This window comes from Leptodactylus fuscus, chromosome 11, assembly GCF_031893055.1.
Source record: "Leptodactylus fuscus isolate aLepFus1 chromosome 11, aLepFus1.hap2, whole genome shotgun sequence".
Classification (NCBI taxonomy): Eukaryota; Metazoa; Chordata; class Amphibia; order Anura; family Leptodactylidae; genus Leptodactylus; species Leptodactylus fuscus.
Genome location: NC_134275.1, coordinates 47,785,829 through 47,810,773, shown reverse-complemented (window position 1 = coordinate 47,810,773; position 24,945 = coordinate 47,785,829). Strand labels below are relative to the sequence as shown.

The 24,945-nt window shown below is 43.3% G+C and overlaps 1 protein-coding gene across 4 annotated transcripts in view; it reads right to left on the bottom strand.

Moving 5' to 3' along the window:
• Nucleotides 1-24,945, bottom strand: part of PNPLA7 (patatin like domain 7, lysophospholipase) — a 104,566-nt gene that overhangs the window by 45,579 nt on the left and 34,042 nt on the right. For all 4 annotated transcript variants that reach the window (XM_075259111.1, XM_075259110.1, XM_075259112.1 and 1 more), the window contains 5 exons: nt 22,515-22,615; nt 19,719-19,877; nt 7,701-7,778; nt 6,420-6,625; nt 881-1,012 (listed from right to left, as the gene is read on the bottom strand). In XM_075259111.1, coding sequence (XP_075115212.1) covers nt 881-1,012; nt 6,420-6,625; nt 7,701-7,778; nt 19,719-19,877; nt 22,515-22,615 — 676 coding nt within the window. The remainder of the gene's footprint in view (nt 1-880; nt 1,013-6,419; nt 6,626-7,700; nt 7,779-19,718; nt 19,878-22,514; nt 22,616-24,945) is intronic.

Here is a 24,945-nt window from a genome sequence, read left to right as displayed (position 1 = left end):
GACCATCTAATGGGTATGGGGGCTTCCTGAATCCTTCAAACTGTCTGTTGAAATCGGCAGGTTTGAAGGTACACACTTAATGCGTATGGTCAGCTTAAGACCCTATGCACATGACCAAGTGTGTATCTGAGTTGGGACCAAGTTTGCAGTGGATTACAGTGGGATGACACATGGAGTGACATCTGAGTGCTTTCTATTATGAATAGACCAGGATAGGACCTACTCTATTTTTATTGGGATGGAATGGACCATTGAATGCCTTCTCAGATGGCACACTTGGACATTTACCTGGAGACTTATACTTAGAAGGGTAAGTTATCCTCTATTTACAGAATGGGGAATAATTTGCAAATTTGTGAAGCAAAGACCCCACAAACTCCAACTGATCAGAGAAAACAGGGAATTTTGGTCCCCCATTCAGAATGGAACACTACTCTGTTCAATTCAATGGGTGTGCCAGAGTCTTACATAACTTGGTTATCTCCAGCGCTCCCACTGCAATGAATGGTGCGAGCTGCCCAACCACTACTACATTCAGAATGGGGGACAAAACCCCCCATTTCTTCTCATTAGTGGGTGTCTGAGAAGTGAAACCCAACTGATCTGCACGTTATCCTCTGTCCTGTGAATACAGTCATTTTCCCAGGTGTGAAAACTCTCTTTGAAGGCCTTATAAATTCTATCTATCTATCTATCTATCTATCTATCTATCTATCTATCTATCTATCTATCTATCTAACCAATGTAGCCAAAAAAGCTGAGGCCATAAAAAGCACTCAGTGAGTCTCTTTGTAGACATCTAAGGTGCCCGTAACATGTCATTAGAATACAAGGTGACCCTGCACAAGTACATAAGCCTACATTGTATTGATGATCCCACCTGTAGACAGCACGTCCAGCCTCTACCTCCATCCAGTCCAGAGCAAAATCTATCTGTCTCACGAAAGGCGACATTCTCTTCACAACAGTATGCGCAACTCCCAACACGACACTGGGCTGCTCCCTCATAATCCTGCAAACAGAGAACACATTAAAGGATTTTTTTGGCAAGAACTTGCTTTCACTAATGCAGCTTTCGAGGATGCTAAAAAACTCGTAAGTGGCACTTCACAGGTCACCTCGCCATGAACAGCGGGAAATCAGACCAGAACAAAGCCAGCGGATTGGCATAATGGCTGAAATGAAAAGATGAACCACACACAGAAATCTGCTTCAGGTGGATGTGACACTGTCTAAAGGTTATGTCCAAAGATTTACAAGTTTTAATCTAGAAAAACAAATCTTAAAAAGGAAAACTCCACTTGTGCAGAACTTCTATATTAGTATATGGTATATTCTATCCTACATGTATCAGTATCATCTGTGCTGTAGTCTAAGAATATTCCATAGTCTCTGTTCATGCAGAAAACAAAATGTCCTTCATTCATAGAGCAGACCATATATCAATATCTACTATAGACGACATTATAATGTGTCAGTATTAATAGAATTAGTCACAACCTATTAACTAAAAAGTGAATGGAAAAGGGCAGAAGATGACAGATGAAAAGTGTCAGGTCGGGATAACAAGAGGTCACTCCGCTGAGGATCTGTGACACCGCCAATGAAGTGGCCAAACATATTAATTAAGCTGAGCACTCTGGCCGCACCTTGTATAGAAACGTACACTTGTCTGACCAAACAGAATGACTGTGGGCTCCGACTACACAGGGTTTGTTTGTAGTCTGCAGCCATGGACACCCAGAGCTCTGCACAGGAGCTGAAGACACTTAGCACAAAGGTTTCATTTTTTTGTGATTATATTTTTTTTTTACCTCACCACCATGACAGCACCAACACCCAGAGAGACAGACCCTTGACCCTAATAGGGACAGGAACACAGAAATCAAAAGCACCCTCATGTCCTCAGTTTTCCTGTTAAGATCAGGTCTCAGACAGTCCTTCTCTGATGAAAGTGTTATCTTGGTGAAAAGGTAGCAGGGGATCGCTACTTTCCAGGTAGCCTTCCTGCATGAAGTCTACTGTTGGGGTCCCTCTTGAAATTGAACTGCGCTCCAGGGGAGTTTAAGTTCCTGGCATCACCAAACCCTGCCCAGGTTCCTCTTTAGTGGGGGTCTTCTGCTGCTTTTCCCCTTCTGCCCCTGCTGTGGTGGTCCATTTTCGGATGCTTCTTATCTCTGTGATCCAATGGATAGTAAAGCTGATAGAATCCTTAAAGACCAGTGAAGCCAGTGCAGCTCTGCTGATACCAAACACTGCAGCTACTAGTCTAGCTAAACCATTATATGCTTGGCACCAGGAGCTGGAAGGTCATTAAGAGGGAAAAACTTCTAGAGATCAGATATTAGCCTCTATCCTAAGCTTATGGCCGCTGTCTTCTTAGCCGATGCTTCAGCAGTGTCTGGAAGCTTTGCAATAAAATCAGCAGTTTTATCCAGTTCTGCAAGACATGCCTTTTGACTTAAGTACTGGACCCAGAGAGATGCTAAGTCTAAGGTGAAGTTATGGGACCTTTCTTTTGAGGGGAAACTCATGCTTGGGTCAGATTTGGATAAACTGCTTGAAAAGACAACAAATAAGAAAAAGGGACTTCTTAAAGAAAGGCCTAAGTCTACACAGAATTTTTGCCCCTTCTGTTTTCCCAGAAAAGGAAGGGAGAAGTGAAGTTACCCCAAAGAGAGAAAGGCAGAGACTTCCTTCTCAATTCTAATCAACCCCCAAAACAACATGAACTCTTTGAGGTTGGGGGGAGGCTCTCTCAGTTTGCCCACAGCAAGGGGGGAGGTTGTGGCGTTCCTGTTTGGAATCTCCACAGCCTCAAGATTATTTACTAAAATAACAGCGTCAGCCTTTCTTAGGCCCAGTTCACATCTGCGCTTGGTATTCTGTTCAGGACCCACCAAACAGAATATGAAACGCATTAAAAAGTGGTTAGCTATGAAAGCCCACTAGTCTATGATGGGGTCTGTGGAGAGAAAAGTACTGCTCACATGTGTAATGGCAGCGGCCGCCGTTGGGTTGCTGCCATTTCTTTACTTTCTGGGGCCTCCTGTTGAATGCTGTGATGGTCGGCCGTCCCTTACAGCAGGCATTTCATTCATGTGGCGATAAGAACTCAGATGGCAGCAGTCGCACATCCACGATCGTCACCACTATCCACGTGACTAATGGCGGCGATCGCTGATGTGGGACCGCTGCCATTTGTCACCAGGCAGTTAGCAGTCTGCTGTCTCAGCTTCACACAATGAAAAAAAAAAAAAAATAGCAGCGACCCCACTTCTTCAATATCCGCCATTAGTATTCTATCAGCCAATGTGAGACCACCACCGTTTGTCTTTTTTGACCTGGCTGTGATGGTCTGCTGTAGGGAACAGCAGCCATCACAACTATTTTCAGTGAAAGGCAGGCAGGAAGGAGTCGGCAAGCCAGTCAGTAATATTACTGAGCTGATAATTTTGTGATTTAGACACTTTGTGATGCAAAGGAAGGGGTGTGGCTTAGCAGGAAGGGGCGTGACTAAAATGACCCAATGTGCACAAACATTTGTGTCAGAGAGGCTACTATATCTCATTAAAAATATGGTGTCTCAAAGAGGCTGCTTTGCAGTGTAGAGGGATTTATTAGACCACACATGTCATGCTAATAATTCTGAAAAAGGTATATACCAAGAAGTCCTTGGTGAAACAAGGAGAACTCTAGCGCCACCTTTTGGAGGGTAGCTCCCTATAGATCAATGCCGGCAGCATAACCTGGGAATAAAGCCAAGCCTAATAACCAGTAGGTGGAGTAAAGGTGGACATAAGTGTCTGAAGATTCCCCATATAAATCCCTCAGTGTGATAAATCCGCCACATATTCAGACTGTCTACATATTAGACAAGAGGAGTAAATCTAGTGCTAGCCAAATCGATGTCATTTCCACTTATGCTGCCAATCCACAAGGCCCCGACTTCTCTCGTTTTGGAGTCTTATTAGTTTGATCTAATTTCGGCGGTGATAATATAATCCCGATCGTCCCTGATAGCAGGAGCACCTGCCGCACCTTATAAATAAACCTGATCCTTCTATTAACATGGCCTAGTTTCTTGCTGCGTCCCCATATGAATAATGCAGGCCGCGTCTGTGTTGATCAGTGAGTACACGGCCTGTACACCTTAAAATTAGTTCACCGGAGAACAGAAGAAAACAAGCCAAAATTACAATGGGATTGGGAGGAGGGATAAGCAGCTGCCTGATACATCTGGTGCCACTTATCTCTGGGGCAAGGTAAGGAAGGGATAACATCCAACCAATTCCAATGACTGTCTGGTATCAGATTGTTGGTGGATCCCACAGAAATTGATGAAATACTCTGATGTCTGGACTCAATGTCCAGGCTTGGATCTGACAAGCAGTTTTCGAGGTGTATAGGCTACTTGGCAACGGCTGATCAAAATCTTTCCTCTCATATCTCTTTACTATAATCCAAATCCACTGAATTCAGGAGCCATTGTCGTCACTCTCTCCTAATTCAGACAATCACTAAAATGATGAAACTGCACTTTTGCTAGAAATATGTAGCGCAATAAAAACCTGCAGCGAGGAGAGAATAAGTCGTGATTCTGCTCACCAGCAACAAAGTTCAAAACCCAAAATCTAGGGCAGCCCTGAGGAGGCCGGGTTATATTTACCGCACCATACCTGCACACCATCAGATGAGCGTTATGCCTGGAGACAAGTAACAAGATCTGCTCTCATTATGTCACATGTAAGGACGTGGCGGAGCAGGGCTCAGCTTTTATACAGTGTCAGAGGACAAACATTGAGGCCGGCAGATCCCAGAAGCGCAAACAAAACAAATCAATGCAAGTGAAACGCACTGCAGGGGAATGACCAGAACCCGAGCCACAGCATATTAGAGATCACAGATATGGTCATAGCCACACAGGCTAGCTGGGCCTTATAGTTCTACACTAACACAGATCACAGAATGAGAACTATTAGGTTAGAACAACTCTAGGACTTGGATCACATGACCGTGGTAAAGTATTGGAAGGTCATGCTCTGTCACATGAACAAAAAGGTTACTCGTGTCCCGTAGAAAGTAATAGCGTTGGCCAAGTCATGTTACACAAGTATAAGGCTTGGTGCAGAAACCTGTCCAAAACTTCAGACAAAAGTCCCAGACGTTACAACCCAACAAAGCTGACTACAGTCGCTGAGGTCCATCAGGATCCATGTGTGTCTGTCACAACATTAACCTGTCCATGTTGGGATCTGCTTTTTTTCCTGTTCCTATAATAGAACAGAAAAATGGAAATCCCACCAGAGATCTGACCAGAACCTAATCTGTGTATCAGAGAGCGACATGATACAAGATCATGGGGAGTTTTATATCAGAAGTGAATCCTCTCCTATACACCACCTGTTATCCAGACCAGATCTGCTGCTCCACCATATATAACATATACGGGTCACTGAATTTCTAGAGCAATCATTTGTTGTTGGGACAAACAGACATCACTTCCGTTCAGGCAATGAAAAAACCAAAGTTTTGTAGAAGGGCGTTCCTCTCAGAGAAGAGGCCAATACACACAGAATGTATGGGAACTGCATCTTACCTTTGTATTACAAGATTGAAACCTGCAGATAGTAATAGTTGATACAATGCAGATTTACAGCACAAGTTACATTGTGCTGCAGGTTTTAGTCGCCGCATGTGGAGACGGTTAGTTTGGAGAATGTTAGCCATCACCCAGCTCGTGGTGGTTAACCAACACAGACTTCTGCCCCGGCCTTAAAGAGAACCTTTCATGGGTTTGGGCACGTGCAGTGTTATATACTACTGGAAAGCCGACAGTGCGCACTGTCTGCTCTCCCGGTCCTCTTCGTTCACACTGTACAGCGCGATAAGCGCTGCTGTGTAGAAGGATGTTCCTGACAGACTATCAGGAACGCCATTCTGACTGTAAAGAGCTACTGTACCGGTACCGATAGCTCTTCACCCGGTGCACAGATCGGGAAAGCAGACAGTGCGTTGAATTCAGTGCACTGTTGGCTTTCCAGCGGTATATAATACTGCACATACCCAAAACCATGAAAGGTCCTCTTTAAAGCCATATCGCAATCTGCCTGCAAAGGCAATCCTAAATTTCCAGAAAACTAGCCATTCAACTCTGTTCACAGTCACCCCAGTATCTTTGCTATTATAGTCTGCAGCACTATGCTCACTGCCAAAAATAAGAGAGCCCTGACAAACTTTCCCCATAATACACACGATTAGTTAATGGAAACAGCAGAGTTTTCTGGGATCCATTGCATTTCATACCAGCCATGGCTTGGTTCTGACTTCTGTCCTTGAGGGTAGTGTGAAAGCTCACATCATTCATAAAAACATTATGTAACTTGTTTTCTTACAGAACAGGACAAGATGTCACCTACTCGTAGAAATGGCACTTGGAAATGGACAAGAAAGTGCAGTCACGGTTTGCTTTAATGGTGAAGATGAGGGGTTCTCCTGTCAGGACGGCCAGCTGTCCGACGAGCTCCCCCGGATGGGTGATGAACAGGCAGGTCTCCTCCTCACGGTCAATCTTCCTCTGGTAGACATGGAGGAGCCCAGAGATAACAAACCGAATATTGACATCCTAAGAAGGAACAAGAGAAGAGGGTTTATGTAATATCTACACATAGCTGTGCCAATATCTGCTGTCTTGTCTATATATTCCTGGTGTAATACACAGAACATTAATTCACATCGAGATGGAAGAGAAACCAGAATAAATCACATAGCAATAGTGTAATGGGAAATACATGTAATATCACCAGCATTACTGAATCTGTATATGTATAGAAATGTATGTATACTGATCCTGTATTATACTCCAGAGCTGCACTCACTATGTACATACATTACTTATTCTGAGTTACATCCTGTGTTATCCTCCAGAGCTGCACTCACTATTCTGCTTCTTTATATATTCTGTACAGATCCTAAATAAATCTCTGGGTGTGAGTATATTGCATGGCTTATCTTGTATTGATCCACATAACAATGTTAACCAGTTAATTGTAGATCATCTATTTATCTTTTATAATTATCCCCCATCCATGTTCAGTGTCCTTGTGTGAACACACACAAGGGGCAACACACATTTCTGCATTGGATGCTGTACAGTTATGGGTATGTCAGGCCTAGCTGCATGAATGGTTACTGATTCCACCATGTACAACACTGACCCTGTCACAAGCAGATATTGTACAGGGGTCGGCTCGTGACTGCTGCTATGCTTGTCAAATAAAAGCCTCATTAAAAGAAATCATACTGTACACCAGAACTTAGTAAAGTTGAGCAAAAGCCTGAACCAAACATGGCGTCTCACTGCTCGGTGTTCTGTCAGTTCTTGCAAGACTAAGGCCCCATACTTGCAGTGTTTTTGTTGCAGATTTTGCTGCAGTTTTTGAGACAAAGTCAAGAGTGGCTTTAAAAGAAATGGAAAATATAAAGGGAAACTCTTGACAGTTTCCTGCAGTAAACACCACTCCATGCTGCAGCAAAATATGCAAAAAACCCAAAGAGAAACACACTGCGTTTCCACAGATGACCAAAAACAAACCTGTAGTCACAAGAGTCACAACTGCGCGACATCCAGACATCACTGATAAACTTTAACTCATTAGAATTATGTGTAAGCAGTCAGCATTGTGGAGGCAGACACTCACCTGGTCCCCCTGTCTGGACAGGACTGTGCCCCCCTTGACCTGATGGAGGGTCACTCGGCCACTTAGCAGTGATGGGTTCTGGAGAGAGAGAGAAAGAAGCTCATAAGGAGCAGTCACTTATGAGAACATTCAGTCTGGGGTTTGGCAGACATCAAGATGGTGGCTAAAGGATAAGAAAACGTTACTTTCAGATTACAGTAAGACAACAACGTCAAGTCTGTCATGTGACCGGTATCACAGAATCACAACACCGAATCAGGTTTCTAACAACTTGGTGTGGCAGCTGCATTGACTTACTGTCCAGTTTAATGTATAGCTTTTTATAGCACCAACACATTCAGCAGCGTTGTACACAGACATCATCAATGACTTCAGTCTCTGTTTTCTTAGGAAACTTCTTCTCTTTTCTCAAACACTAGGAACAATTTCACAGGAAGACAAAAATCCTAGCTGTAAATCACGTGAGGGTGGAAAGAGCCAAGAACTTGGAAGACTCCTACAAGAACATGAGGAGAACATACAGTGTGCATGTACTAGGTCACATGTGTACACCGGGAACCAGAGCGGTCAGAGACTAATAGTCATCATACATCTAACAACTAGCACTTCTGACCAACCCCCATACACTGGCTGCGCATACATTGTGTTCTTATCAGTGATTGGGGAACAAGCCAGAGACTTCTAGGGGTTTATCCATGGTAACCAGGGATTGAGACACCCCATATATATTAGACGGTCAGGCCGATGTTCATCTAATATGTATGGGCTGTGTCTAATGATGTGATCAGCTCCTAGAAATGTAAAACTGTCTTAAGGGAACATGGAGTCTGCGTGACCTGCATTCACTGGGGGTAGTTATTACTATGGGACAGCTGATATTAACACATTCACATTCTCATTAAATCTGGTTTAACAAACGAACATGTAAAACAAAAATTATTGGGATATTGATATAAAGATATGGAGGCTGCAGCTTAGCGATCTGCCTTGTTAAGGGGTTTAATAAACAACACAGAAGAGTTAAAAAAAAAAAATGTATAGTCACTGGGGGTCCGACTGCTGGGATCAACACAGGTCATGAGAATGACGGCCCCCAACCCCTCCCTAGTATGTATGCACGACCACCACTCCATACACTTCTAGAGTACAGAGCTCTGTCAATCCCTTGGAAGTGAATGGAGCAGTGGGTATACATATGAACTAACACTCCATTTACAGAGGGAACCTTACATTGTGCTCCTAGTTTGTGGCCGCTCCCTAACTTTGGCTCATTTCCCAACTATCTTGGAGATATGCCCACCACCAGCCTTGCCATGCACATGACAGTTTTCATATCTGGATATCAAGATCTCTGGAAACTCCTCCTCAGTGTCGCAGATATCACTTATGTCTATGGCTAGCTTTACACGTGGGCAGAGTCATTGCAACCCCCAGAAATCCATTAGACACTTAAATTAGGATGGGGTATAAGAGAGGGGCACACACTGGGGTTCAGATTGCGAGTATATTTAGGAGATAATAAGCACTGCTGCCTGGCACTGACAACCACAATGTCCCAGCGATGTATATGTGGGAGGCTGCGGCGGCAGGGATATAGCTGAAGGGATGTTGTTTTACCGTAATTACGGAGCGAGGAGCTGTAATTATTTGAGGCAATCTCAGTTTCGATCAGGGATCTGTTTCATGATTCATTTCATAAGCTGGATAATTAAAGGAGATATTCAGCGAAGGATCGGCAGAAACTCCTTAGCGGCTGTCAGAAGACGTTAACCCCAGAGGTTACAGAGAGCGGAAAAAAAACAGACCCACAAAGACAGGGCTTTAAAAACAATAAAAATATGGAAAGACGAGGAGGTTATGTTACAAAACGTAGCGATATCGCCATTACAGAGCACAAGACACTACATCAACTGTGATGACCAAAATCTCAGCACAGCGTACATCCCCTCCACGCTGTGTCATGTACAACCTCAGTAATCTCACACAATTGCCAGAGTCCCCATAGTCACAATGATGTGGTCCTTATAATCCTACAATGGTACAAAGACTTGTGGATGATGGCGAGGAGGCCAAGACTAAAGGATATCGGCAATAGCCAAGTAAAACACAGTCATTTCAGACAGAAGTCTCGGTAAAATGTATTTGCTATTTTGATTGGCCGCTGTTCTCACTTTCTTCATAACCCCACTAGACATGACTTGTAAAGTGAAGCTGGCAAACATAATACACTAACTCCGGCCCCCATTAATGTGTATGGATGACCTCCAGCCTCTACCCGACAGCAAATATCATAGGGTTAAAGGATTGGCCAGCAGATTTTAACAAGCTCTACCTTCTTGCACTGAAGAGATTGTTTTGCTCCCCTCTCCCCATAGGGCATACATGCATTCATCCAAGCATGAATGTGTATGGGAGGATTAGAAGAGACAGCAGTCAGCCAAGTAGGTGTACTCCAACTTGTAGCAAGCCTGACAATCCAGGTTTCTAAAAACACAAAGTTTATCTATTCAGTTAACAACAGGACGCAGCTACGGGCAGAAGTGACCACACACCTTGTACAATTGTCAGTTGTTAGCCATTTTGCTGACTCCTCCAAACATGGGCTTTCTTGGGTCAGCAAAGTGTGCATGTGTTTTTGTATCGGAACAGGATTAAGTGGCTTCTACTTATACTCTGTGGGAAACCCAACATGGCCAATAATTATGTCCCCCCAACATCTACTACAAGAGGACAGTCACACACCTCCACAGACACTAGAGAGGCAGTGAGAACCCATTAGCAGGTCTGGACAACTTTCCTCTAATTAAATATAAAATAAATATATATACACAATAGCATCTGCCTGCGACTTCGTCTTTGGGTTGGCGATAGTGCTGAGCCGCTTATACGTATGCAATCGCTGGCGCTTCTGATTGGCGGTGCGCACACGTGCCAACCCCTGCGTGCCCCCGGCCCCCATTGCCCCTCACTGGGCACCACGGTCTCTGTACCTACCTATACATCACAACTTCTGAAGAGCCAAAAGAGACACAAAATATGCGCCACAGGAAACTTAACGCCGGCCACTTTTATTTTGACTGCGCCCATTCTCATGCTTTTTTTTTTTTTTGTGCCTCCACACAGTATAATCCTGCTACAGCCACCTGTACATTATATTCCCCCCCCCTCCATCTCTCCCCCAGTTTGTCCCCCCATCTCTGCCCCCAGTTTTATGTCCCCCCACTTCTGACCAGTTTCATGCCGTTCTTCCCCCCCCCTCCCATCTGCCCCAGTGTCATGCCGTTCCCGCCCCCTTCATCTGCCCTTAGTGTCATACCGTTCTCCCCCCTTCATCTGCCCCAGTGTCATACTGTTCTTCTCCCCCTTCATCTTCCCCAGTGTCATGCCGTTCCCCCCCCCTTCATCTGCCCCAGTGTCACGTGGCCACCCCCTCCATCTGGCCATGTGTCAAGCCGTTTCCCCCCCCCCCCCCCCCTTCATCTGCCCCAGTTTCATGCCGTTCCCCCCCCTCATCTGCCCCAGTGTCATGGTGTTTTCCTCCCCTTCATCTGGGACAGTGTCATGCCGTTCTCATCCCCTTCATCTGGCCCAGTGTCATACCGTTCTCCCCCCTTTCATTCCCGTCCCCTTCATCTGGCCCAGTGTCATGCCATTTTCCCTCCCTTCATCTGCCCCACTGTCATGCCGTTCTGTGTTTACTCGTGCCGAGAGGGGTTATGTTTTGGTTATTTGTGCCTTTGCATAGGCAGTGAATGCACGACAAGTGAATAAAGCCTGAATTTGTGTGCAACCCAGTGTCTGTGTCCCTGTTTCCTGCACTGCTACAAGCATCTACCTGAGCGATTTCCCACAAGGGTCAAAGATGTTTTGGGGTTGTTTTACTCTCTCTGATGCGGAGTGCCTCGACTGTGTTCAAGGCATCGTGAAATCTGAGGATTAAGCGTTACAATGTAGAGAGCTGGGTTTGCGTCCTAGGTCATGAGTCTTCCAGTAGAACAATGATCCCAAACATACGTCAAAAAGCCTTCAGAAATGGATGGCCACAAATGGCTGAGAGTTCTGAAGTAGCTGCAAGGAGTCCGGGTCTAAATTCCATTGAACACCTTTGGAGAGATCTTACAATTGCCTGTGGGAGAAGAGAAGGCGCACACCAAATAGGAGAGGCCATGAGTAGTCTGCAAAACAAGAGGGCTCCAAAATTCCAGTTGAGAGGTGTAAGAAGCGTGTGGATGGTTCAAGGAATCCACGGATTTCACAATTTTTTTTTCCATAAAGTGTGCAGTCAAATAATAGGTTCAAGGTGCCAATAGACACAAAGGAAATAAACCAAATCTATAACATGTAGAACTGCAATAATTGTCAGAGAAATCCATCATTTTCTGGAAAAATTTCAGGGGTACCAACACTTCCAGCCATGACTGTAAATAACACTATCACGTGTCAGAAAAAAAAAACTGCTTGACATAAACACTTGTCTAAGGCAATGAGCTTTCTGTGGTGAGGTGAGGAAGGTTTTGGCATTGGTTCTATCACATTTCCCCATCCCATTACAGCTTATTAACATGTACGTCAATCATGGGCACAGCTTTCACTAACACATCATTATCCATACAGTGATGATGAAAGGTCAGCGCGGTACATGAACATGTCTGACATCCATACTGCTCACTACTTATGTAAATGACCAGGATAATGTCTGAACAAACCTCCTAAAATAAACTCATCCACAGACTAAGGTTGGGGTAACATGGGATGTCTGTACCTCTCGCATGATATTTCTGCCATTTCACAAGTTAAGGCACAGTGGACACACAGGAGTTAGAACTTACAGTACATATTAATGGATTATCCTTAGGATAGGTCATTATTATTATCTGCTGATCAATTGTCTGAGGAGGCCACAGCACTCACAAGCTCTGCAGCCTCTTCTCTACACCAGTGTGGTCATGTTCATCAGTCAAATGGTACAGAAGCACCTCAGTCCCAACTCAAGTGACACACCAAGCACGAACTCTACGACATGAATGGCACCGGGCTTGGTATTCAGAGAAGAGGTTGTAGAACTCATCCGAATGCTGCAGACTGTGTAACCTGTTTATCAGTGGGGGTCTTACTACCATTCACATAAGGATGACCTTTTCTAAAGATATTGCATCAATATATAGATCCTGGGAGGGGAAAAAAAAAAAAAAAAAAAAAAACTTAAGATTTTCTTCCCAGAAAACCCCTTTAAAAGAAAAGTCTGTTAGTGCTAGTAATTGGTTAATAAGTTCACCCATATACCTTTAGAAGAGTTTGGAGTGATTTCTGGGTGTCTCTGGTTGCTGATGGCATCCTCTGTGTTTGTTTAGCCGCTTTTAGTTTCCTGTTGTGCATCTTCTTGTGTAGCTGCAGCACTAACTCCCTCTCACTCTCCTCTCTCACTCCGTCACACACCCCCTCCTTATCTCACTAGCTAAACTATCCCGCCCACTACTTGCCCCTCCCCCTCTGTCACATTAGCCTAGTTATCCTTCCCATTACTAGCCCCTTCTCATTAGCCTAGAAATCCCGCCCATTACTAGCCCCTCCCACCCTTCTCCCTAGCTAACCTATTCAATCTACTACTAGCAGAGAGAAGAGAGGAGGAGCTGTTCCCGTTTCCACATTTGCTTTCAGGAGAGATGGGTCACCACATATACCCCCTAGTCTGTATAACACAGTTTAATGTGATGACCCATGAGTACGGCATGGTTATTGCAAAATAACCAAAACTGAAACTCAGCTCCATTAATAGACGTGAACTTTCTCACATCGATTATTTTGCATGTCTGCCATCTTGTCTCACTTCCATTAGCTGAAGGATGTTCACAAAGTGCGCCCCATCCAATCAGCATAATTGATATGTGAATAACTGGTAGGTAACAAGGGGAGCATTCCCAAATAATTGTCCAGGTTCAGATTAGACAAGGTCCTCATCTCTTGGAAAGCCCACTTATCTGTCTCTCTCTGAAGCACATGACCAGAATCAACCCACTAATTAGTATGATAAACTCTGTAATGCTTAATCTCACCTTTGATGGCGCTGCAGGTAAAGTGAACAATTAATATTGAGTTTCCTTAACGTTTAGAAATGATCACTGAGAGACAAACAGGAGCAACATTGATCAGTCTATGGTCAAGGAATTCTTCTTTGGCCCCATTCACACCGTGGAACCTGCCACTGATTTCGGGGTGGAATAAGCCACACAATGAGTTTCAGAGTCTGCCGCCCACTGTGTCCACGTCCCAATCATCTGCTCTGCATCAGCATTACACCTTGGGAAGCGGGGGGCATGAAGAGGAATCCATGGCTGTTATCTGCCTCAGATTCCTCGTCATTCTTGGATGTCTAGACAGTCTCTTCTACTTAGGGCCTGTTCAAAAGTGGAGAACCCCTTTAAAACTTCTAACCAAAAAAACCCCCCAAAACTATATACATCTGATGTATAAAAAAAAAAAAAAAAAAATTTGCAAACCTTAGATTTGCAACTTATTAAATGCCAGTTGTGTCACAGGAGTTGCACTACATTTAATATAATTTATGCCAGTTTACACCAGAAAACAGCGCAGGTGCGCAGCCTGGTGGAGAAGCCGGCATATTTATGACAAAATGTGCGCCATGTTATAACTTATCTGGCTTTTCCACCAGGAATATGGAGGCTGGCGTTCAATGCACCAGACTTCAAGAATCTGCTCCCTATGTGGTTCATCGGCAGGTTGCAGACGTATGATCTAAGGACCTATTAGGGGGAGATTTAGCAAGTAATTGTTGAAAACCATCGCTTGTACAAGGGTTTGATTGTTCTTCATGTGATCTGCTTTCACATGGTGCATTGCAGCACATTAGCCTTTCTAATAAGGGCTGTGCTACTGGCAACAAATGAAAGTATATGATGGGAGTAGGATCATTCCTCCTACGTGTGCTCAGAACTGACCAGGCCATTCAGGAATGAGCACCGATCGGCAGAGAGAAGTGCTTGACTTAAACATGTGACATATTGTGTGAAACATGTGTTCTCCTATTAACCACTTACAAAGAAAGCTGAAGTGGTCCATCACCTGACAAGGTGCGCTACATATATCCAGGAATACACAGTATCGCATTACTAGAAGCCATGGTAACAGATCCAAACTGTATTAGCACAGACAGAAGCACAATACAGCCGCATCTTGCAAATATGATATATGTCAGACAATCGAGGAAATTACAGAAGGTAATTACAGAGCAAATCAATGAGCGGAAGAACAGGAGGAAGATGTAAGACAGCAAAGTCCTAGAATATTCACCAGTGTTTTACGTACAGAATTACGGAAGACTGTCCATGGTGGTAGCCTTGAGATGGCGCAGTGCCACCATGGTCAGGTTACCTAACGCAAGACGGTCAGTTGTTAAATCGGTTTAGAGTCAAAAGACATCAGTATAGCAGAAAATGGCTTGTTCCCCTGGCAGCTGCTGAAAGGCCTCTCCACTGCCAGTCCTCCGGCAATGCAACTGCTCCACCAAATAGGGGAAACACCTTTCCAGTAGGCCAAATACCGTACAAGTGCAGAAGTAATGGATCAACACAGCGTACAAGCACTGCATTGGGGAGGCTGCAAGAGAGAAACACCATTTACAGCTTACTAATACAATTTATCTACAGAAAAGGTCTCTTAGAAATACTTCTACATTTTCTGGAGCTTGGCCAAGCCAGAACAGAAGAATCTAATGACAAGTTTTCTGACAGTTTCCAGCGACAATCAGATCCGAGTGAGGACACAGGATAATTCAGCAGAATAGTCATGTCGTACACTTACAACCTTGCTTCGATTTGTAAGTAGATGATATATGGTAAATGGCGGACATATGACTGCTATCCTCACAGCACATGACAGTTTCCTGTTTCACATTTACTTAAAGTTTTATACAGATCAGTAAGGTTTCTTCTGTCAGTCATAAGTAACACCTATCACTGGTATGGATCTAGAGGTCTGGACGTTTCCAGCTGGCTACCTTTTATATACCTCAGCTACAGAAGCGAATACACACCACACACAGCGCAATAGCAGGATATATATATAACTCTACTTTTCGATACAAGCCTCTATAATAGCAGGCCTTGCCATGGAGTCGATCTGCAGAAGTCAATTATTTGCCATATGGCATTATGAAGATTATAGTTTTCCACAAGAAAAACTACTCATTCCTACAAAAGAAAAAGAGATCCAGCACCAAAATTTGTTTTTGTTGAATTTAAAACATGTATTTTAATTCTTAATTTCTAAAAAACATTGCGTTAACACCAAAGTGCTTAGAGAATATATAAAAAAGAAATTGTATAATTCATACCAGTCCACGACGACAAAAAAACATCAGACAAGACCTACATCAAACATGGCTGCCGCGGCAGCCATGTTTGATGTAGGTCTTGTCTGATGTTTTTTTGTCGTCGTGGACTGGTATGAATTATACAATTTCTTTTTTATATATTCTCTAAGCACTTTGGTGTTAACGCAATGTTTTTTTAGAAATTAAGAATTAAAATACATGTTTTAAATTCAACAAAAACAAATTTTGGTGCTGGATCTCTTTTTCTCTTGTGAATACTATTCCATTGCCCGACCCGGAGGGCAGATTCGTGCACCTGAATATATATAGGATCAATGATTGCGGTGGCTGTGGTGAAACTTTGTTTTGTATGCAGTCATTCCTACAAAACCCCACAAGTGCACGGCATCCCTCACCCCAGTATCCCAGACACATGTAATGAGCAGCTTGTACCACTGAATAACAAGGTTGCGACTGACTCACAGCAAGAGCCAAATCCCAAGGATCCGATGCCCAGGCTGCAGAAAACATACTAAAGAATTGTATTCATCTGTAATGTAAGATTATTACAAAGTACATCAAGAGATGTCTCAGACCACAAACAAGCAGCAATAGAAAATAATCTCCAATGTATTCCCGGATAAATTAGTTTAATAAGTACAATGCCCTACATGCTAATTGAGGGCGGCAGAACGAGGCGCTGCTCAACACGCTTTATCCCAAAGGGTTAAACAACGCTACAGATGCCCGCACCATTTCTAATAAGTCGGGGGAATGGCCAAACAGCTTCAAGTGATGTACTGAACAAATACAGACTTCTGTAATAGAAAGCAGCACAAGGGACTGAAGCCAATGCCATGTGTATCACAACAATGATGCCATGTATGAAGATGTTATTAGGAACAGACAGATGATAATACTAAAGGGGGGGGGGGGGACAGACGGGTGTTGCTTATTCTCAGTCACTTTATTAACACAATCCTTAATGTGGTGACAAACCCCAACTTACTGATCTGTAAGAGCTCAGTGGACATGCTGTGACCTGCAGTTCTACAGCACCTGAAAATTACAAGAAGGTGTTTTGGATCTCATAACATCCATTTCTCCACATAGATTTGGTGTGAAAAGCTAAGAATATATGTCCTCACACTATGGCCGCCAGGTTCAACATAATATCTCTTCCCCTCTAATATCTCTCTCTAACTATCTCATTTCTATATCAATACGTAGAATTTGCAGGCTGCTCTTGTCAAGAAAATGGAGACCACTGGAGATAGCAGAATGCTTCCTTGAATACTAAAGGGTAGCTATCCCACATGCTTCTTTGTGGCCTCTGGAGGAGACTTATTGGAAACTCATCCACTTTGCTGCTACTATAATTCACTGCAGATTTTCTGCCCACTTACACAAATGAAAAACCATGAGCATCCCATCATGTGTGAACATGCGACGTAGGTTCAATAAAGGTACCTGCACTTTGATCCATTCGAGGACCAATAAAATGAACATCTGTAGTTTTCCAGCACTGAAAAATAAATACTGTTAAAATGCAGCCCCCGCCCGTCCTGAGGATGGCAGCTAAGGGCTTGTGTGACTGTTTACACGGTTAGGACAAGTCGCTGGTTTACAAATCAATAGACTGTAATGTGTTATACAACACAATATCAAAAACCTGTTTGTCATCATCATGTACTGAGCACGGTCCTGCACTCAATAACTATTGACCTGTCTGCTTGAAGTCCCTTAAAAACAGAGTTACAACACAGATCATTACTCCGGAGCATCATCCATCAACTCAGGAACATAACAGCATCTTTTAGATAGCAGTAATAACAGAACGGAGTGTTATGACCTACAAAAAAGTTATGCTGGGAATACAAAGGATGACATCTTGGCAAAGCTACGATTCCATTTTCTTTTGGCAGTTCCATAGAGAGGAACGGAACAGCAACCAAGTTCTAGTCAAACTGAAGACTCACAACCCCTGAATGGTGGAGGGGTCCAAGTGGTCAGACCTCCACCAATTAGACATTTAGCATCTATACAAGACAGTCTTCTTTATGGTACTCGCCCTTTAAAGGGTTGCTCCCACCTTGGCCAAACTAAACAGTGTTGGTGGTTATGAAAACAGCTGAACTGGGTTCTGTAATTCCCATAGAGGTAAGCAGGAGGTCCGGACACAATGTAGATCACTGGCTGGGACATAAAGGGAAAACGTATCCTTTTATAGTCTCTGCAAAGTGGGCAAGATTTCAGTAATCCTCATCCACAGTTGCAGCATTCCCTGAATGTTATCCAGAACATAAAATGCAGCACTTGGCCCCAGCTTTGTGTTGCAGTTTCCAGCAGAATATCTGCTACATTTTAGTCCTGTATGAAATGTTTGTTTATGACCGCATGTTATGTCTCTGTTAATACCATGACAGACCTCTATATAAAAACTGGTTTAGGTTCTCTCTGTGGTTCCCAATTACACTCCCATAATAAAAGCTAATGGAAGAAAAAATGTTGGTACATCTTTCAGACTGAGCAAAAATTTACAAATCTGGCCCAAAGTAAAAGCTGCACAGTGCCACCTGCTGGTGCGAGAACAATCTGTATGTGCTGGTTTAGAATTAAACACATTGGATAATGGTTTGTTTTGTTTTTCAAACTGTATGTGCTGCGAATGAAAGAAAAATTAAAAAAAAAAAAAAAACAAAAACAAAAAAAAAAAAACACCCCTCCCCATCCCAGGTCCTCCAGCAGTGGCTTCTGTTTTTATGTCTCAGCTGACATCAGCAGATTACGTTCCATTTGTTCCAGGTGACCGCTGGGGTCAGTCAATTACATGCAGTTTGTGAAGAGGTCACCGCTGAGTCCTTGGCTTTAGTGGTCGCCCAGCACAAAGGAAATGTCATCTACTGACAACACAGAGACCCGTAAACAGAATCTGCTGCTGGAAATGGACAACATGGGAGAGAGGAGGCTTTTTTTAAATTGTATTTTAATTACTGTTTCCCTGATAGTAGGACACCCTTCGAAAGTAAGGCATGTTTTGTTTTTTTTGTTGTTGAATTGTTTAATATAAGGCACCCCCCGAAAATAAGGCATGATCAAAAACTATTGCAGCTGGCTGAACACTGTGCGCTGTGCTCCGTGTGCACAGGAAAGCCGGCTGCTGCCTCTGCTGTTGTCTCCACTGTCCCTGCTGCTGTAGAATAAGCTGGGAGATGCGCGCTGTGCATATGCTGTGAGGAGTCGGCTCTCCTAGCTCATCCCAGAGGCAGAGGCAGCAGCCGACATATACCGTAGCAGAGGCAGCAGCTGGCTTTACTGTGCCTATGGAGCACAGCATCCAGCCGGCTGCAATGCCAGTGAAGTGAGGCTCTCCGGCGCAACCGCCCACACGTCCGCTGCCGGGACGAAAGCAGCACCAGCGCTGCTATGAAGATGGGAAAGGCAAGTAGGATACCTTCCCCCCACCCCACCTACCACTGATAGTCATGCCCGCGCTCCGCTAAGGAAGTGTTGGTACGACTGCGGGTTGTCATAAGACGTCCCCGAAAATAAAACAGGTCCTATATTTAGGACGACAATTTAATATAAGACGCTGTCTTATTTTCGGGGAAACACGGTAACCCCTTCCCCATCCTTTACAACACATACAGATCTTCAAAAAAACTTTTATATCATGTTGGAGAACTTACCTCAAGTTTCATAAGAGTTGAGAAATCTTTTTTTGCAGCCTCAAACACAGCATTCAGATGTCTGTTAACACTGAACTCCGGGATCAATAAATCTTCCGCTGTGTAATGGTAGACAGCTGACGGGGTCTCTGTAACAGTCACAGATTTCTTCAAGATAGACTGTTGGAAAACAGCACATGTAAAAGATTACTCTGACCACAATTGCTTGAGAACATTAAGTTTTAGTTAAAAAACAAAACACAAACTTAAGAGAATCTTTCATGTCCTCATAGATGTGCGGTATTATATATTGCTAAATTCAGTGCACTGTTGGCGTCCCCAGTATGCGCTCTGGTGCTGGAGATATTGGTGCTGTTAATTTTGGCACCGATATCTCCCCATTGTCAGAAGGGCGGGTCTTATAGCCTACAGTAGTGTCATCACTGGGCTGTGAGGAACGCTCCCCGACTGTACTATAACATACACTTGTACTGTCAAAAGGGACGCTAGGCTGGAAGGCTTTTCCTTCTTCAGCAACAAGGCCCACATCCGGAAAGCCAACAGTACTCAGAATTCAACGCACTGTTGGCTTTCTAGTGGTATATAAAACTGCACATTGATGAGGACATGAAAGGTCTTCTTTTACATCAAGTATATGAGCGGCTAAAAAAGTAAATGCAATAAATTTGTTAAAAATAATCAAATGATATATTACTAATAATCTCTTACAATGCAATAAATAAGGGTCTATTTACATGATGCAGTCAAGAATTATTGTAAAATTAACTGCATAATCAGCCAATGATAAATGAGGGGGATAACCCCATGTGCACTGGTCACAACAGATATTAATTCAGCAAATCCACACACTGTTGCTAATTAAAACTTAACATTTAATAATATTAGTTTAAAATGTATAAAAAGAAATGCTGTTTCAAATATTCCACACTACTTTAGAATGTGTGGGTAGGAAGTGACATAAATGACACATTCAAGGATGACAGTATGTATCACAATAGTCAGTTAAACAACAAATATGAAACAATCTCACCATTTGTTGAAGGTAAGGCGGGAAGACATCAAGTGGGGACAGGCACAACACAGGAGGATCCATATCACAATCCCTGTTCTCAATTTGCTGATAGCCCTTAACCCCACAATGACTCCCGCCCTGACAAGGGCCGTCCTAAGCTGTCCCTTTTGGAAAGCCCTAGTAATCCCTAGTCCCTACGCATTTCTTGGTACAATTTGCGCACCAGTCATCAGGGGACCTGACTAAACTGACAAACAATGGCCCCTCCAATAAGGAGTCAAATAACCCACAGTGGAGGGACTTATTCACAAGGCCAGATTTCCCAGCTCAACACTGACTTCCAACTGGTAACATTGGCAGCACTCCATTACATTTCATTTTGATACATATAGTAAGTCTGTCCCCTCATTTTTTGTTTTTCCTTGGTACCAGAACTCCCCCCATTTTGCCCAGGTGTTTTTAATTAGCAGGAGACTGCAAAAAGGGACCCACCTACTAGCTCTCAGTCTTCTGACTGGGGCAACATGGTAAGGTGAATTTTTGAGATCTGTTCACACACATGGTAAGGTGAATTTTTGAGATCTGTTCACACACATGGTAAGGTGAATTTTTGAGATCTGTTCAGACGGTGCAGTGCTGTGTGGTGTCTGCTGCTTCTGTGGCGCTGTGCCCGTGGGTGTTGCCGGGCCACTGGGTCGCTCACCCTGCGGACGCTGTGTTGCAGTTGTGGCGGTCGCTGTGCGGCCCCGCGCCCAGTAGAGTAGGGACCCACTAAAAAGATGTCGCCGTGAAGTGGCTAGTGGGCTTATGCACATTGATCAATATGTATACTAAGAACCTCATTTTCGGTATTATAAAATTTGCTGAGAAGCACTAGATCAATGTATAAGGTTGGGATGTGCGGCCATGACTTTTTCTTTTTTGATACATATGGTTCCAGATTTGTTGTTTAACTGACTATTGTGATACATATTACCATCCTAGAATGTGTCATTTATGTCACGTCCTACCCACACATTCCAAAGTAGTGTGGAATATTTGAAACAGCATTTTTCCTTCCTTTTTTATACATTTTAAACTAATATTATTAAATGTTAAGTTTTAATTAGCAACAGTGTGTGGATTTGCAAAATTAACTGCAGTAACTGTGGTGATCGACTGATTTGTGTCAATAGACCCTGCGCGACCCATAAAACACACATACATTATATAAATAGCAGACAAGACACTGATATTTTGTCACAATACACATCAGAGAAGGCAAGGTTGCTGTATCATGTACAAGTAACCCTAGGTTCACACAAATAAGAATTTATGAATATATATATTTTTTTTACATGGATTCCTCATGTATTTGAGTGTATTGATGGGTCAGTGAAAATGGACAAACATTGAACATAACCTATTTTTTGACAGTCCATTAAAACAGATAATAAAGAAGAATAAAATTGATGTGAATGTCCCCCAGTCACAACAGTGAATGCCTAGTAAGGAATGTGTTGCTGGAATGAAATATATTAACAGAGAAATCTATAAGGAATCAGAAGTGTCCGGAGAATTTAGTGACTGGTTCTGCTCAACATTGCATTGGTCTGTCACTTTTGGTTGCTGGCAGGAAATCCTCAAGTGTTAATCTATTAATCTAAGAACACAAAGCAGAAACGCAGGGAGGACAGGATTGGACTAGTCGCCATGTCATTTATCATACACCCACAGAGAACCAGCCAGAAGCACAATCTACCTCTCAATTTACACAGTCTTCACATTGCAGCGCTCTCGCTCACCTTGTTCATGACTGGGCTTGGAGGGAATTCATCAGGAGTCAGGCTCACCCGGGCCCTCTCATAGGCCATGTCCATATCTGATTTGGCAGCTTTTGGGCTCCCTAGTAATAAAAATACAGAGATCAAGACATGAAATATTATCAAATATGAACCAACTATTATTCATTATTATTAATTATAATTAATAGGTAAACAAACAATTATTTTATTAGTTTACTTATATAGCAGTGTCATGTTCTGCAGACCTTTAGAGAGATATTGTCAATCACTGTCCCACATAGGTCTCACAATCTAAATTTCCTATGAGTATGTTTTTGGATTGTACCAACTCCTTGCAGATGTTGTCCTCGGGTGGATTTAAACCAAAGACTCCAGCACTACAAGGCATCATCATTAGGGTGATGACACTTTGTGCACCCAGATGCTGTAACCATATTGGACTGCTCTCAGCATTGTTTAAAACTAAGTAAAGGCTGAGGCCCCACAGAAATGCAGTGGGTTATTTGTTGCCGATTTTGCTGAAGTTTTCTGAGCCAATGTCAAGAGTGGCATGAAAAGGGATGGAAAATATAAAGGGAAGCTCTTAGAAGTTTCCCTTTTGTTAAACGCTGCCTTCTTGGAACATGGGGCCTTGGCCTAAAAGGGGGTTTGTCTGCTTCAGAGAACTCCTCTCTTTAAAAGGGATTTTATTATTAGAATACCCTTTTTAAACCAAAGACTAAATCCACGTAGGAATAGCCTTAAGAAAGGCTATTATTCTCTTACCTTTATTATTCGGACTCACACCACCATCCCTGAAAAAATCTTCTCTCTTCCCTATGTAAATGAGTTTTTACGCAGCACTGGGGCACGTCCCCAGTGCTGTGAGAAAACGCTCCAGTGACGCCTCTGTTTTCCTGTCCACCATTTCTCCCCCACAATGGGAGAGGCCACAGGAAAATGGCCAACGGACATGCACAATCAGCACTTTTGGACCAAGACGTGATGGGTGTGTTAGAGAAGAGGCAGAGAAGAAGACAGAGGCATTGCTGGCGAGTTTTCAAGCAGCACTGGGGATGCCCCTTGCTGTTTGAGCACTGAGGAACCCTTCCAGTGCTGTGAGAAAACTTATTTACATATGGAAGAAAGAAGATATTTCTCAGGAATGGCGGTGCAGATCAGAATAATAAAGGGAAGAGCTTTCTTAAAGCTATTCCTAAGTGTATTTAGTTTAAAAGGGTATTCTAATGATAAAATCTCTTTAAGCCTGATCAGGGCATATGCACAGGATATGATGGAGGGCCACAATAGCCCCCCTATTATTAGCCATAGCAAAGATCTGAGAGAAGGCCATCTGACTTCATGCAACAACCATACATTCTACTCATTCAGTAAGAACTGGGGCTTATTGGTGGCCATAGAATGGGGTGGTCTAAATCAGAGCACTTTAAGAAATTATTTTAAAATCTCCTCCAAATGTTCAAGAAGTAAAATTCACCACCAAGTGTCTGGATATGTGATGAATGTACGTAAAATACCCTGCTGCGGTTTTTTTTATTTCCTGTAATTTTCCTTCAATTTCTTATTAAACTTTATACAGATTACACCGCAGGTATGAATAAGACCCCACAATAACCACCCTGTCTTTTTAAGACTGTACAGACATTCTTCTGGACACCCCAAATGATTTACTAGTGGATTTGATATCCGCATTGCCCACATGTTTTTTTCACCAGTCAATACACCACTGCACCATGGAGGTGATGGGTCAGATTTAATTAAAAAAGACCCCATAAACCAGAAATCTACTCTAATAAACAGGAGCTAAAGGAGCCGTACACTTCATACCACACACAAGGCTGCCAAGGAAAATGTCTTTCATAGTTATACAGCTAAGCTATTATCAGTGCGAGTGGCGGAGCTCTGCGCTCACATGCTGAATGCCATAGAAGTGCTAATTAATCTAACACGAGGAGATATAAATAGGGGGTTCTCAGGAGGAGGAACAGTAGGAGACGGGAGGGGGAAATCTGCTGCCTTCCAATTAATCAATGGGGGGGGGGGGTCGCAGGAAGTAAGTCACTTACATCAGAGGAGGCTGGTGGGGGAAGGTAACTGGGCCCAGTTGAAACGAGCAAGGTGCAAAATGGATATCAATCAGGATTCTCTGCCAGTACATATGTATATGTATGAGTATATTTGTATGTGTGTGGGGGGGGTATATTATATATACAAACTCATACATGTACATATTCCATAGCCAACTTCCCCACTGGTCTCTACCCCCTAGAAATACTTCATTGGCTAAGGTGGGTCACCATGATGCAGAGGAATCCAAAGCGAGTATCTGCAGAAAATTCTTTATCTTCCTCTGTGTGAACATATCCTATGGTTGTTTTCTTCCATCCCCTCGCTCCCTACAGTGTGATGTCTCGAGCCACAGACTCTGTGC